The sequence below is a fragment of the Schistocerca nitens genome, chromosome 7 (genome assembly GCF_023898315.1).
Source record: "Schistocerca nitens isolate TAMUIC-IGC-003100 chromosome 7, iqSchNite1.1, whole genome shotgun sequence".
NCBI lineage: Eukaryota > Metazoa > Arthropoda > Insecta > Orthoptera > Acrididae > Schistocerca > Schistocerca nitens.
The window spans coordinates 522,836,782-522,852,378 of NC_064620.1; the positions used below are offsets into that span (position 1 = coordinate 522,836,782).

General features: G+C 41.6%; 1 protein-coding gene across 1 annotated transcript in view; it reads left to right on the forward strand.

The window, feature by feature from the left end:
• LOC126195825 (THO complex subunit 7 homolog) overlaps nucleotides 1-15,597 on the forward strand; it is a 74,627-nt gene that overhangs the window by 18,887 nt on the left and 40,143 nt on the right. The window contains exon 2 of the mRNA XM_049934468.1: nucleotides 3,868-3,991. Within this exon, the coding sequence (XP_049790425.1) occupies nucleotides 3,868-3,991 (124 nt within the window). The remainder of the gene's footprint in view (nucleotides 1-3,867; nucleotides 3,992-15,597) is intronic.

Sequence of the window (15,597 nt, forward strand, 5' to 3'; positions counted from 1 at the left end):
CTGTCTACTGTTTTCTGCAAGTTGAAATTGAGAAACAGCATATTCCACAATTTATTGCAGTGTTTCTGGGGTCACATTCCAAATGTGTTGCGCAATGCATGCACCTTCAGTGCAGCTAAGTTTGCAGTTGGAACACTGAAGCCAACATCTTTTAGATAGCCCCATAGCCAGAAGTCACACGGATTAAGATGGCACTTCAGCAGCTGCCTAACTGGATTTGCAGTGTGTGGAGGTGCGCCATCTTGCATAAAAATTATCCCATCCACACATCCATGCTGTTGGAGAGACAGAATGATGTGGTTGCGCAAAAGACGCTCATAGCGCTTACCAGTGACAGTACAGGTAACAGGACCGGAAGCACCTGTTTCTTCGAAAAATATGGTCCTATGGTAATGATGCCGTAAACCCGCACCACACAGTGACCTTTTCAGGATGAAGTGGTACTGGTTGATTTACGTGTGGATTTTCCATTGCCCATATTTGACAATTGTGTGTATTGACATATCCTGTCAGATGTAAGTGGGCTTCGTCTGTCCACAGAATCTTTCGTGGCCAGTCATATCCACTTCCATGCGAGCAAGAAATTCTAAAGCAAAGGTCTCTCATGCTGGCAGGTCAACAGGAAGCAGCCCGTACACATGGGTAATTTTGAATGGATAGCAAAGATGGATGTTTCATAGGATTTTATGCACCGCACTCACGCGAACGTCCAGTGTTCGGGCAAGTCTCTGTGCACTACACATTTGCACACCACCACTCGTCTCCTCCGGCATTGCTGTGGCCACTGCTTCCACTGATGTTGAATCAATTCGTTTCCTCCCTCTACCAGGTTGCACAGCAAAAGACCCCCATCTTTTCAAATTTCTCCAGACCGTCGGCATTTATCGGACCATCGCCTTTTTTCAAACCCTTCAGTGTCCAGAACTTCTGCAGAGCGAAGTGAGCACATTCATCATTCTTGTAATACAGCTTTACAAGCAGAGCACAATCCTGCATTGAGACAGTCATGGCGAACATCACAGACGCCAAAGGAGGAAAAGCCGTGTACCCAGCTTGTTTATACCAACTTCAGTAAGATGTGCACATGACAGGTGTTTTTATTTACATATTCTGACACATACAGTGCCATCTATTGATCAATTTTACACTTTTTTTTCTGCCATAAGTTTTCCCCCTTCTCCAATAATATTCTGTTGCAATTTGACATCATTCTGACCAGTAGTATTATTTCTACAGTGTTTTGAAAGTTAAGCTTTAATTATAATCACCCTGTATATTCCTTTGCATTGTAATGACAGTTTTTGTATATATGCTGCTGGCATGTCATACAATATATAACAACAACAATAATAAAAATGTTCTTACTTGTTTTTGGCCGTAACACCGGAAAAGGTTCCAGTGAGTGGTTTCTATTCTATTCCTTGAAATGACAGCTGTGTAGGATACAGGTAGATAAACAATAGAGCCCCACAGGGTGCAGTGCTATCTTTCCTGCCATTTAAAGCATAGAAATGTGACTTGTATTAAACAGAGTCTCAGAAGTTCTGCTATATTGATAGCCAGCATTGAAGTTGGATTTCATTTGCTTGAACAGTTAACTGTCCGATAGCAAAATTCATGAGGCACTGAAGGATATAGTATTAACAAATACAAAGTTTTCAAAATACTTGAGAATAACATTAGCAATGCACACTCATTCAAATATCACAAATGAAATATAGCGGATAAAATCCATAGCATTGTTTGTTCAGTAGGGGAGCTACTACAGCCACCTTGAGGTGCACTAGTATAAAATCACCTTCTCTGCAGCTTTATACTGAGCACTAATGTGGTTGAATCACCCTCACATGAAGCTAATCCACACCCAACTTAATGGGGCACTTAGACAGATTGCTGATGTCTTCAGACCTACATCTGTTTACTGGCTTCCACTCCTTAGTGATCATACCTACAAAGAGAAGTTGCTTTGGTGCAGAAATATCACAAAATTGTGGTATCCTGGAGCCTGCCTTTCCATGGAGTCAATTTGTAAATGACTATTGGAAGGAGGTCTTGACCTCCAACGGCAGTCATCAGTTTGCACTTCCTTCAAGGTTGTGAAAATCTTTTTACAGGATCTGCATCATTGAGAGACCATACTGAATCTCTCTTCAAACGAAGAGAAATCTTAACCTTCAAGTAAGGTAGTGACACTAGTTTTCAACTTACCCAATACAATACTTTTGCATTTACGTAGCTCATTCATATGAAGCACAATCTTCTTAGTTGGTCTGTGCAATTGAGTGGACAGAGGTGCTTGATCTAAAGGCATGATGATGCCATCCCTTTGCAGTATATGTATATATGTTGTAAACGTGTAAAATTCTTTCTTTATGTTTGAGTTGCTTATATGCATTACGATAAATAAAATATAAACAAAACAGGCTGTCAAGATGAGTAAAAGTAGAAAAAGAATCCACTGCAAAATTTTATGCAATATAAAAGAGAAACTCACACTTGGTAGAAACAGCAGTGTTCTTCGTTATGTTGATCTACTTCATGTTGTTAGTATTGTGACATTTGTTCTAAAATAAAAGCTTCCGGCTACAGAAGACATATAAAAATTATTGCCAAATCATAGAGTAGCGATTGCTAATTGTTAGCGTTTAGTGCCACTGATTAAACACTGAAAGAAAAGAGAAAAAAGTGTGGTTTTGTTATATTGTGCTTCAAACACACATACAAGTGAACAAAAGATAGAGTTGGTTGTATGAGCAATCAAATAACAGCGCGCTGTATTGATGCAAAAAATGTACTTACCTTTAGCTCTCAACTGCTGTGACTGTGTGAATATGTGTGGAACTTGCTTTCGAAATACACAAGAGTCAGCTATAGACACTGAGCTGTGTTAAAAGTTCAAGTCTGCAGTTAATGAACTCTAAATGTTTCTACAACTGTGATGAAAATGAGTCTGTGGATGGCACTCAGCACACTGCACATTTAAGACTGAACTAGGCTTGACGATATGATGACACTGTCCTCTGGAGGCAGAAATAGAACTTCGAGACATGACTGCACTCAAGACAGAACTGTAGATACAACTCAGAGACAGAACAGAATAGAACTGGCTGCTCTTGTCCTGCATGGCAGTATTTGAAGACCATGAGGCAGTGGCTCGCAACTACCGGAGATGTCGCTTACTGCCTTCCTGATTGGTGCTTAGTGATGCTGTGGGTGTCTAGTATATCTGTTGTGGTTGACTGTTGGTTTGCCATTGTCAGTTATTGATATCATTGCAATTTTACTATCACATCTTGTGCAGTACATGTAATTCGTACTGGCACACAGCTATTCACACTTACGTGCATGAACATTAAACACCACCAGGACTCTATTCCTTACCTACAAATTTACAAGAGGCATTTTCTCAGCTTTTGCTGTGCAGAAAGTAAGCTGCCTTCTTATTACACTATCTTGCAAACAATTTTTTTACTAGGTTAGACCATTGAAAATCACTGTTAGTACCATGGTAAATAACAGCCTTCATTGTAAACAGGTCTTAATTCTTAAAGAATGTAGATGTCTGATGTTATATGACAGTCATCAACCACGTCTTTTCTTTATTACATCCGCGAGAAACTATTCCATTAACGCACACACATGTAGCTTCTTGTATGTTTGGTACTTCATAAAAGAAATATGTCCCTCCACTTTTAGTAACAGCAGCGCAGCACTTCAAGATGGATGTCTGTCTGTATAGTAGTTCACATTTGGTCATTGTATTGTTTATTTTCTAATAATAATATGTCCTCAATCATAATTTTATTGCAAAACTATAAAATGTGATTGCTCAGTACTAAAATGTAAATAATTTGTTCTAATTTTCAGAGGATGTTATTCGACGGAGGCTCCTGATTGATGGTGATGGTACAGGGGATGACCGTAGACTCAATGTTTTGCTAAAATCATTCATAAAGTGGTGTAATTCTACAAATGAAACTCCACAAGAAAGGTCAGTTCTAACAGGACAAGGAAAAAGCTCTCCGAAGTTGATCCAAATACAGAGATGTTTACAATGCTCATGACATGAATGAAAAATGCAATACTTTTTATTGTGCTGTTCCCTTATTTTAAATCTGTTTTGCCCTAAAAATGACTTAGACAAAAAGGATTCCTCACTTGTGGGAACACTTGCTTTTTTGTGCTAACACCTTTTAGTAGTTTGTGTGTGTGTGTGTGTGTGTGTGTGTGTGTGTGTGTGGGTGGGTGGGTGGGTGGGTGGGTGGGTGGGTGTGTCAGTTGATGGCTCAGCACCTCAACAATTTGGTGAGTTGTTATCTTTCTCCTTCAATTATTTGTGGCAATCATTAGGACTAAAGATCTGGGTATGATTTCTGAGACTTAGAATTCAGTATGGTATGAAACCTCCATGTGCTGTAATCTAAATCTGTAAACATTGTTGCATGAAATAATAGAACAGTCAGATGGTGCTCCAAAATGCCAAGTAGTGGAAAGTTTAGTAGAAGTTTTTTTGACAAATGTTCTATATGTTTTCATGGGTGCCGAATCTGAATTTTTAAAGTCCCACCAAAATTTTGGCAAGGAAATGGGTGGAAAATAGATAGATCCATGAAAAAATGAAAGTATTTTTGGTTTAAGCTGCCTATTCGTGAAAGAAAATAGGGTAAAATTTCCACAAAGTAGTTCCATGTGACCTTTTTGTCACACCAACTGTATAGCGTGTAGCGTGTGGTGAAGTAAGTGCGATTTCAAAGCTGAAAAGATTGGCCATCTCAGGACCTACTCAACCCCCATCCCGTCTGCGCCCTGACTGTACTTTATTGCACATCTGTATCAGAGTTTCGTCCGCCAGGTGTCACAATGTTACTGGAATGCTTGGTATGTGGGAATGTCAGTCTTGTGCGTTGTTCTCCAGTGCAGGCTGTTGTTTTTGAGTTCACCGTCAAAATTCACTTAGAATATTTCTGCAGTTGGTAAATTCAGTTTAAATGTATAAAATTGTCATACATAATGAGTTGCCGGCCATTGTAGCCGAGCGGTTCTAGGTGCTTCAGTCTGGAACCGCGCGACAGCTCTGGTCGCAGGTTCTAATCCTGCCTCGGCCATGGATGTGTGTGATGTCCTTAGGTTAGTTAGGTTTAAGTAGTTCTAAGTTCTAGGGGACTGATGACCTCAGATGTTAAGTCCCATAGTGCTCAGAGCCATTTTTGAACCATAATGAGTTCAAGTGAGAAGTGTTTCCTGTGTGAAGGTGTATTGACAATGGGAGAAAAGTGTCGTCAATTAGGCCCAAAGTGGTCTTGAAGAATGTTCTTGAAGCAGTTGAGGAGGAGGAGGAGCAGGAGGATGAGGATGGAATAGCTGCACTTTTTAAGGGCAAAGCTGTGGATAAGGTTCATGAACCATGTTGAAAAAAATATAATAATGAAAAATTAAGGAGAATGAGCTAACAAAAACCAGAAGCAGGAGCCATATTCCAATAATGGGGCATTACGCCCCCTTGCCAGTAACATCACAGATTATAGCATAAAGTCATCATCCGATGGCCCTCATTGCGGTGCTGGATAATGACAGAACAGTGACGAAGATACATCAACTCCGTGACGAACCAGTGGTGACAATAGAAATTATGACAGCCCTCGGAAAATTTTACATAACTAATCAGTATTTTCAATACAGTGTGGAGATAAAACCACATATAGAAAATTTAAAAACAGCAGCAATACTGGGATGACACGACAGACATGTTTTTGTAATGGACGCAAATGCGAAATCAGTATTGTGTCATAGCAGAGTAACTGGTGAAAGAGGACTCTGCCTGCAGAACACTACACAAAAACTTGGCTTTCATGTGATGAACAGGCCTCTCAACCCATCTACTTTCCAGAATCGTGCAGGTATGGCAACAAATATGGATATAAGCCTTGCGAGTATGAAAGTCAGTGTGTGCATTGCAGAATGGAGGTATGTAATGGACTTGCAACAAGTGACCATAATCTCTTTTCTTCACAATTACACATGTAAATAATGACTTAAATGCTAACATCCAGTACAAGCAACTGTACAATCAATGCGGAGCTAATTGGTATTTTTTTAAAGACAGAATTCAAGTTACAACCACTGCTGTGAAGCGGATTTGATGTTTACTCCAAAGTCAACAAATTGGTGTGAGCCGTGAAGACGACACAAGAGAAAGTGATCCCAACATTTATTAGGAAGTCAAAAGGTTTTAAAATTCCCTTGAGTCCTGCCCTACAGTCTTTAAGATGCAGAGCAAGGCAGGCAAGAAGATAGCAACAGAGATCCTTAGGGGTGCCAGGACAACAAAGAAGGCTAATTTTCTATCGATGTTTGGGGAATTCCATACAAACTTTCAACCAACAATATTCAATCACTCATTGTATTATCAACCCTGAGATGATCCAATAGTACAGTGACGTCAGACTGGTAGACATCAGTGCAGTATCTACTCAGAACTCTGTTGCCAGGCGATCTAACGGTCTTCGGACGACAGGAGAGACTGTGTGGTATTGGGTGCAAGACTCACAGGTCTCTCACAGTTTACTCACATATTGTGTGCAGCCTATCTTCTTCTTGGGTTAGACGGCTGTGTCGATCTTCACGAACTCCTCTTCTCCGAAGGCTATAACTGGTTAAGGGAATTTCAAAATAGACTTCTTTTCTACTCTTGAAATGATTCTGTACTCTCAGGATACCTTTGTTCAACTCTGTTATATTTTCATCTCCACAATAAAAAAACTTCACAAGATTCGCACAAGCGCTACCCCTTCTTGGATCATTAGAAACTAACAGATACAATTATAATGTGTTGCTGGCGTATTTGTGTGATGTATCTTAAAGTGTAACATCCACTAAACAGATCAACATTATATGTGAAAGCTGAGCTTCTATTGTAGCTTATTAATCTTTGAGACAAATATTGTATGCGAAAGCTTTGCCTTTCTTGTAGCAACACTATGTATATTAATTTAAACCATTGACTTTTCCTGTTGGTGGAATTCGAATTTATACTTTCGCAATATGAAAACATGCAGTGTACATGTTGCTGCACATCAAAAATCTTTCCAAAACGTGTTTTTTCCCCCTGAGTTTCGTTTGCTAAAGTGCCGGTAAATTCTACGCTGCTGTATAAAACCATATCCATTAAAAGGATAAGTTTTACAGTTCCGAGGCCAAGTATACTGTCACTTAACATGGAAAAAGTGTATTTTCACCCGGGAGAAAATCTATTTTTAACCGGGAGACCCGGGAAAAATCCGGGAATTTTTTTTCCTTGTCCACGTATGTTGTTGTTGTGGTCTTCAGTCCTGAGACTGGTTTGATGCAGCTCTCCATGCTACTCTATTCTGTGCAAGCTTCTTCATCTCCCAGTACCTACTGCAACCTACATCCTTCTGAATCTGCTTAGTGTATGCATCTCTTGGTCTCCCCCTACGATTTTTACCCTCCACGCTGCCCTCCAATACTAAATTGGTGATCCCTTGATGCCTCAGAACATGTCCTACCAACCGATCCCTTCTTCTGGTCAAGTTGTGCCACAAACTCCTCTTCTCCCCAATCCTGTTCAGTACCTCCTCATTAGTTATGTGATCTACCCATCTAATCTTCAGCATTCTTCTGTAGCACCACATTTCGAAAGCTTCTATTCTCTTCTTGTCCAAACTATTTATCGTCCATGTTTCACTTCCATACATGGCTACACTCCATACAAATACTTTCAGAAAAGACTTCCTGACACTTAAATCTATACTCGATGTTAACAAATTTCTCTTCTTCAGAAACGCTTTCCTTGCCATTGCCAGTCTACATTTTATATCCTCTCTACTTCGACCATCATCAGTTATTTTGCTCCCCAAATAGCAAAACTCCTTTACTACTTTAAGTGTCTCATTTCCTAATCTAATACCCTCAACATCACCCGACTTAATTCGACTACATTCCATTATCCTCGTTTTGCTTTTGTTGATGTTCATCTTATATCCTCCCTTCAAGACACCATCCATTCCATTCAACTGCTCTTCCAAGTCCTTTGCTGTCTCTGACAGAATTACAATGTCATCGGCGAACCTCAAAGTTTTTATTTCTTCTCCATGGATTTTAATACCTACTCCGAATTTTTCTTTTGTTTCCTTTACTGCTTGCTCAATATACAGATTGAATAACATCGGGGAGAGGCTACAACCCTGTCTTACTCCCTTCCCAACCACTGCTACCCTTTCATGTCCCTCGACTCTTATAACTGCCATCTGGTTTCTGTACAAATTGTAAATAGCCTTTCGCTCCCTGTATTTTACCCCCGCCACCTTTAGAATTTGAAAGAGAGTATTCCAGTCAACATTGTCAAAAGCTTTCTCTAAGTCTACAAATGCTAGAAACGTAGGTTTGCCTTTCCTTAATCTTTCTTCTAAGATAAGGCGTAAGGTCAGTATTGCCTCACGTGTCCCAGTATTTCTACGGAATCCAAACTGATCTTCCCCGAGGTCGGCTTCTACTAGTTTTTCCATTCGTCTGTAAAGAATTCGTGTTAGTATTTTGCAGCTGTGGCTTATTAAACTGATTGTTCGGTAATTCTCACATCTGTCAACACCTGCTTTCTTTGGGATTGGAATTATTATATTCTTCTTGAAGTCTGAGGGTATTTCGCCTGTTTCATACATCTTGCTCACCAGATGGTAGAGTTTTGTCAGGACTGGCTCTCCCAAGGCCGTCAGTAGTTCCGATGGAATGTTGTCTACTCCGGGGGCCTTGTTTCGACTCAGGTCTTTCAGTGCTCTGTCAAACTCTTCACGCAGTATCGTATCTCCCATTTCATCTTCATCTACATCCTCTTCCATTTCCATAATATTGTCCTCAAGTACATCGCCCTTGTATAGACCCTCTATATACTCCTTCCACCTTTCTGCTTTCTCTTCTTTGCTTAGAACTGGGTTTCCATCTGAGCTCTTGATGTTCATACAAGTGGTTCTCTTATCTCCAAAGGTCTCTTTAATTTTCCTGTAGGCAGTATCTATCTTACCCCTAGTAAGATAAGCCTCTACATCCTTACATTTGTCCTCTAGCCATCCCTGCTTAGCCATTTTGCACTTCCTGTCGATCTCATTTTTGAGACGTTTGTATTCCTTTTTGCCTGCTTCATTTACTGCATTTTTATATTTTCTCCTTTCATCAATTAAATTCAATATTTCTTCTGTTACCCAAGGATTTCTACTAGCCCTCGTCTTTTTATCTACTTGATCCTCTGCTGCCTTCACTACTTCATCCCTCAAAGCTACCCATTCTTCTTCTACTGTATTTCTTTCCCCCATTCCTGTCAATTGTTCCCTTATGCTCTCCCTGAAACTCTGTACAACCTCTGGTTCTTTCAGTTTATCCAGGTCCCATCTCCTTAAATTCCCACCTTTTTGCAGTTTCTTCAGTTTTAATCTACAGGTCATAACCAATAGATTGTGGTCAGAGTCCACATCTGCCCCTGGAAATGTCTTACAATTTAAAACCTGGTTCCTAAATCTCTGTCTTACCATTATATAATCAATCTGATACCTTTTAGTATCTCCAGGGTTCTTCCATGTATACAACCTTCTATCATGATTCTTAAACCAAGTGTTAGCTATGATTAAATTGTGCTCTGTGCAAAATTCTACCAGGCGGCTTCCTCTTTCATTTCTTCCCCCCAATCCATATTCACCTACTACGTTTCCTTCTCTCCCTTTTCCTACACTCGAATTCCAGTCACCCATAACTATTAAATTTTCGTCTCCCTTCACAATCTGAATAATTTCTTTTATTTCATCATACATTTCTTCAATTTCTTCGTCATCTGCAGAGCTAGTTGGCATATAAACTTGTACTACTGTAGTAGGTGTGGGCTTCGTATCTATCTTGGCCACAATAATGCGTTCACTAAGCTGTTTGTAGTAGCTTACCCGCGTTCCTATTTTCCTATTCATTATTAAACCTACTCCTGCATTACCCCTATTTGACTTTGTGTTTATAACCCTGTAGTCACCTGACCAGAAGTCTTGTTCCTCCTGCCACCGAACTTCACTAATTCCCACTATATCTAACTTTAACCTATCCATTTCCCTTTTCAAATTTTCTAACCTACCTGCCCGATTAAGGGACCTGACATTCCACGCTCCGATCCGTAGAACGCCAGATTTCTTTGTCCTGATAACGACATCCTCTTGAGTAGTCCCCGCCCGGAGATCCGAATGGGGGACTATTTTACCTCCGGAATATTTTACCCAAGAGGACGCCATCATCATTTAATCATACAGTAAAGCTGCATGCCCTCGGGAAAAATTACGGCCGTAGTTTCCCCTTGCTTTCAGCCGTTCGCAGTACCAGCACAGCAAGGCCGTTTTGGTTATTGTTACAAGGCCAGATCAGTCAATCATCCAGACTGTTGCCCTTGCAACTACTGAAAAGGCTGCTGCCCCTCTTCAGGAACCACACGTTTGTCTGGCCTCTCAACAGATACCCCTCCGTTGTGGTTGTACCTACGGTACGGCTATCTGTATCGATGAGGCACGCAAGCCTCCCCACCAACGGCAAGGTCCATGGTTCATGGGGGGGTGTCCACGTATACACCCTGTTATTATATTGGACGTCGCATTCAGTCTCCAAAGTAACTATGCCTTCGCATCAATTACTAGATTCTTTGCTATGAGCATTTATTTTGACGGGCAACAAACCTATATTCGTCATTTGAATATTTAAAGTTTCATTCTGTCTCTGATAAAAGTCAGTGAACAGTTGATTTACGAGAGTATTCAAAGAACTAGTGAGTTCACTCTTCGTATGTAACTTCAGATTTTCTACCTTATTATTTAAAGAGTCAAATTCAGTCAATAATAAAACTATATTTGCTGCTTGACAGTTCAAGGTTTCACTTTGGGCATTTAAACTAGAATGTACTAAACATATTTCTTTTCTTAGAGCTTCGGTCTGAGCATTTGAATCTGTTCTTTGATCATCTAACTTAGCACTTTGGTCATCTAATCTAGCATTTAGTTCATGTCTTAAAGTGGTTGAATTTGCACTCTGTGCATCTAATTGTTCAAAGTTGCAATTTGTGCATCTAATTTTTAACTCAAAGTGGTACTTATTAACTTTACTTACTCCGTCCAGTCTGGCACTCCCCTTTCAACTTCTCCAGTCATGGCTGGCTCTGAAGTTGTTCCACGTTGTTGTTTCTGATTCATAGTTTTATTGATCTTAGACCTAGTGATCATCTAAAGAAAATTCACCACTGAATACAATAACTATAATAACAGTTTATATGCAATTGTCCCCTCAACTTTACCAAAAAATTATTGTTTTTCGCTCACCCGGCGTAGAGTTCTAGCTGTGTTGATGGGCAGTTGTGTAATTGGCGCTGGTGGAGACACCACTGGCACCGGCAGCGTCGGACATTGGTTTCAGAATCGTCGTCGGTGAGCGGACGCGGAATCAGCACTGGTGAGCACCAGCTGGTGCAGTCGGCGTCAGTGGGTGGTTACTGCGTCAGCGTCAGTGCAGTGTACGTGTGTGAAGACTGCTTACTCTCCACACCCGATCGTCTTAGTCGAAAAGTTGAGGTATTCTGTCCAGTTTTCTCCACTATTACTTTCTCACGTCTTCTACAGCATTGCCCTCGCAACTTTCTTCCATTTGTTCATTGGACTCAATTCGATTTCTGGAAACAGTTCTTGTATGTTGTTAGGCTTGGTTGCTATGGCAATGTGTAAATCTTCTCTTCATTTCTGTCATAAAATTCCAGTTTTCTTCGGATCCTGTCACCATCGCCATGTTGTAACGGTTTTCGGACGTCAGGAGAGACAATGTTCTTCTGGAGTCAGGCAACTGCGTCAATCTTCACGAACTCTTTTTCTCTGAAGACTGTAACTGGTTAAGGGAATTACAAAATAGACTTCTTTTCTACTCTTGAAATGATTCTGTACTCTCAGGATACTTTTGTTCAGCTCTGTTTTATTTTCATCTCCTCAATAAAACAACTTCACAAGATTCACACAAGCGTTCAACTCTTGCGAGTCAACCCCTTCTTGGATCATTGGAAACTAACAGATACAATTATAATGTGTTTGGTTTAATAACCACTATAAAACCAGTTCTTGTTTCTCTCAAGTTCAACACCAGAAAGTCAAATCTAAGTGTCTTTTTGTTCAAGTCAGATGTAAGTGTCTTTTTGTTCAAAACATAATTCATTTGTTCACAACAATACAGTTGTTACACCATCGAGGAATAGTGCGTGTTTGCTCTTTGTACTGGACATACAACTTCTCAGGCACATGCTGCAAACACTTGTTCGCACCAATTGACCGTCACTATTGCTGTATTCTCCCAATACACGTCCTTCCTGCACACACAGAAACCGACGGCGAGGTAGACACATCTCCACTCTCTCACCCTCGTACTTAAAATATCGGGTGTTTTAGACAGTGGAAAGCTGAGTGTCTCTAGAATTTACATGGAAATTCTCGAGGCACTACAACGATACTACGATGGAAGACACAGCAAACCATCAGACACTCTGAATTACTAGAGCAGCATATGAATAATAGTGTTGTGATTATATTTGCCCTGAAGGAAGTAAGGCCAGCAATAATGAAAGAAGAGGAAAGCACCAGAGACTGATAGAATTATGGCAGAAGTGTTGCATCAGCTAGTGGACCAAATTATACCATATATAACAGTGTTATGAAACAACTGTCTTTTGCAGAGATGGGTGCACAGACTCTGAAAGAAGAAGAAAGCGCGAGTGAATTACAGAATTATGGCAGATGTGTTGCATCAGCCAGTGGACCATATTGTACCATATATACCAGAGTTATTAAAACAATTGTTTTATGCAGAGATGGGTGCACAGAATCTGGAAAATATTGAATATCTTATACTAAAAAGAGGGGAAGACAAAGACCAGACTTGAAATCTTGCAGGCCGATTTGTTTGGTAAATGCTTTTGCCAAAGAACAGGAAAAGGTTCTGTGCCATTGCTTGAAGGACCAAAGACAGACAGTAGGCATGAGCCTCAGCAGTACTGTTTCAGGGAAGGGAAATCCACACATGATGCGATAAATCATGCAGTAGACACTGTGAACACCTCACTTAACAAACATGTTATAGACACAATGAGTGATAAGGCTAGAGTGTTTGTAATTTATGGTGGCCTGCCCTGTCCAATACACTGTAAAAGTTGGATTGCCCCAAGTGTCTCTGTAACAGCCGATGAGATTATTGCAAAGACAGACAGTTGCAACTAGAAAATCCTGGAAAGAAAATTGTTAAAAAGATCACGAAAGGCTGCCCACAGACCTCTGTGATGCAGAGTTCTGGGATGTAGATGTAGAGCCGTTAATAAATCAGCTCCAGAGTGTAACGAACACTAGAGACTGCAATACCTATACAGACGATGTGCTAATTATAATATCTGCCAACTCGAGGCTAAATTAGAGGGGAAAAAATGGGGTAGTTCTTGAAAGACTAAGTAGCTGTTGTGTAGGGACTGTGGTTGTTGTGAGCGGACGCAAGGAGAATTGGCCACTCTTCGGGGACAGGTGGAGGCTTTGTCTGTTAGGCTCATCGAGCTCGAGGCGCAGGCGTCGGCTCGTAGTGGCGTTGGGGCAACTGTGGTGAGACCTATGCCTACTTCGGTGGCCTTGGAATCACATGGAACCCCTGATGTCGCTGCGTCTTCCGGCAGTGAGCATCTTACCGGTCAGCCATCACTCCAGGGTGAATGGCGGACAGTGGTGGGCTCGCGCGTGCCTGGCCGAAAGGCGAAGGTGGGATCTGGCCGCGTGGCGGCTGCCTTACCCCTTTCCAACAGGTACGGGGTGCTTCCTAGTGGTGATGACATCGTTTCCGAGCCACCACAGGATGCCTCGCCTGTTGGGCCAGTGGCCGATTCTCCGGCAAGGTCCTGACAGTCACAGAGGGTGGGCCTATTAGTTATAGGGAGCTCCAACGTTAGGCGGGTTATGGAGCCCCTCAGGAAAATAGCGGGTAGGTCGGGGAAGAATGCCAGTGTGCACTCGGTGTGCTTGCCGGGGGGTCTCGTCCGTAATGTGGAGGAGGCCCTTCCGGCAGCTATTGAACGCACTGGGTGTGACCGGCTGCAGATAGTAGCACATGTCGGAACGAATGACGCCTGCCGCTTGGGTTCTGAGGCCATCCTTGGTTCCTTCCGGCGGCTGGCTGATTTGGTGAAGACAACCAGCATCGCACGCGGAGTGCAAGCTGAGCTTAATATCTGCAGCATAGTGCCCAGAGTCGATCGCGGTCCTCTGGTTTGGAGCCGTGTGGAGGGTCTAAACCAGAGGCTCAGACGACTCTGCGACTATAATGGTTGCAAATTCATCGACCTCCGTTATTGGGTGGAGAACTGTAGGGCCCCCCTAGACAGGTCAGGCGTGCACTACACACCGGAAGCAGCTACTAGGGTAGCAGAGTACGTGTGGCGTGCACACGGGGGTTTTTTAGGTTAGAGGGACCCCCCCTTGGGCGAAACGATAAAATACCTGACGGCTTACCAGAGAGAACATTATCATCGTTGATAAAGAACGTCCGTCCTCAGAGACCAAAAACAGGAAAAGTTAACGTAATATTGGTAAACTGCAGGAGTATCCAGGGCAAGGTTCCTGAATTAGTATCTCTTATTGAAGGAAATAGTGCGCATATAGTATTAGGAACGGAAAGTTGGTTAAAACCGGAAGTGAACAGTAACGAAATCCTAGACACAGAATGGAATATATACCGCAAGGATAGGATAAACGCCAATGGTGGAGGAGTATTTATAGCAGTAAAGAATTCAATAATATCCAGTGAAGTTATTAGCGAATGCGAATGTGAAATAATCTGGGTTAAGTTAAGTATCAAAGGTGGGTCAGATATGATAGTCGGATGCTTCTATAGGCCACCTGCATCAGCAACCGTAGTAGTTGAGCGCCTCAGAGAGAACCTGCAGAACGTCGTGAAGAAGTTTCGTGATCATACTATTGTAATAGGGGGAGACTTCAATCTACCAGGTATAGAATGGGATAGTCACACAATCAGAACTGGAGCCAGGGACAGAGACTCTTGTGACATTATCCTGACTGCCTTGTCCGAGAATTACTTCGAGCAGATAGTTAGAGAACCAACTCGTGAAGCTAACGTTTTAGACCTCATAGCAACAAATAGACCGGAACTTTTCGACTCCGTGAATGTAGAAGAGGGTATCAGTGATCATAAGTCAGTGGTTGCATCAATGACTACAAGTGTAATAAGAAATGCCAAGAAAGGAAGGAAAATCTATTTGCTTAACAAGAGTGATAGGGCACAAATCGCAGAATATCTGAGTGACCACCATCAAACGTTCATTTCTGAGGAAGAGGATGTGGAACAAAAATGGAAAAAATTCAGAAACATCGTCCAGTACGCCTTAGATAAGTTCGTACCGACTAAGGTCCAAAGCGAGGGGAAAGATCCACCGTGGTATAACAATCATGTACGAAAGGTACTACGGAAACAAAGAAAGCTTCACCATAGGTTTAAGAGTAGTCGAATCATAGCTGATAAGGAAAAGCTGAACGAAGC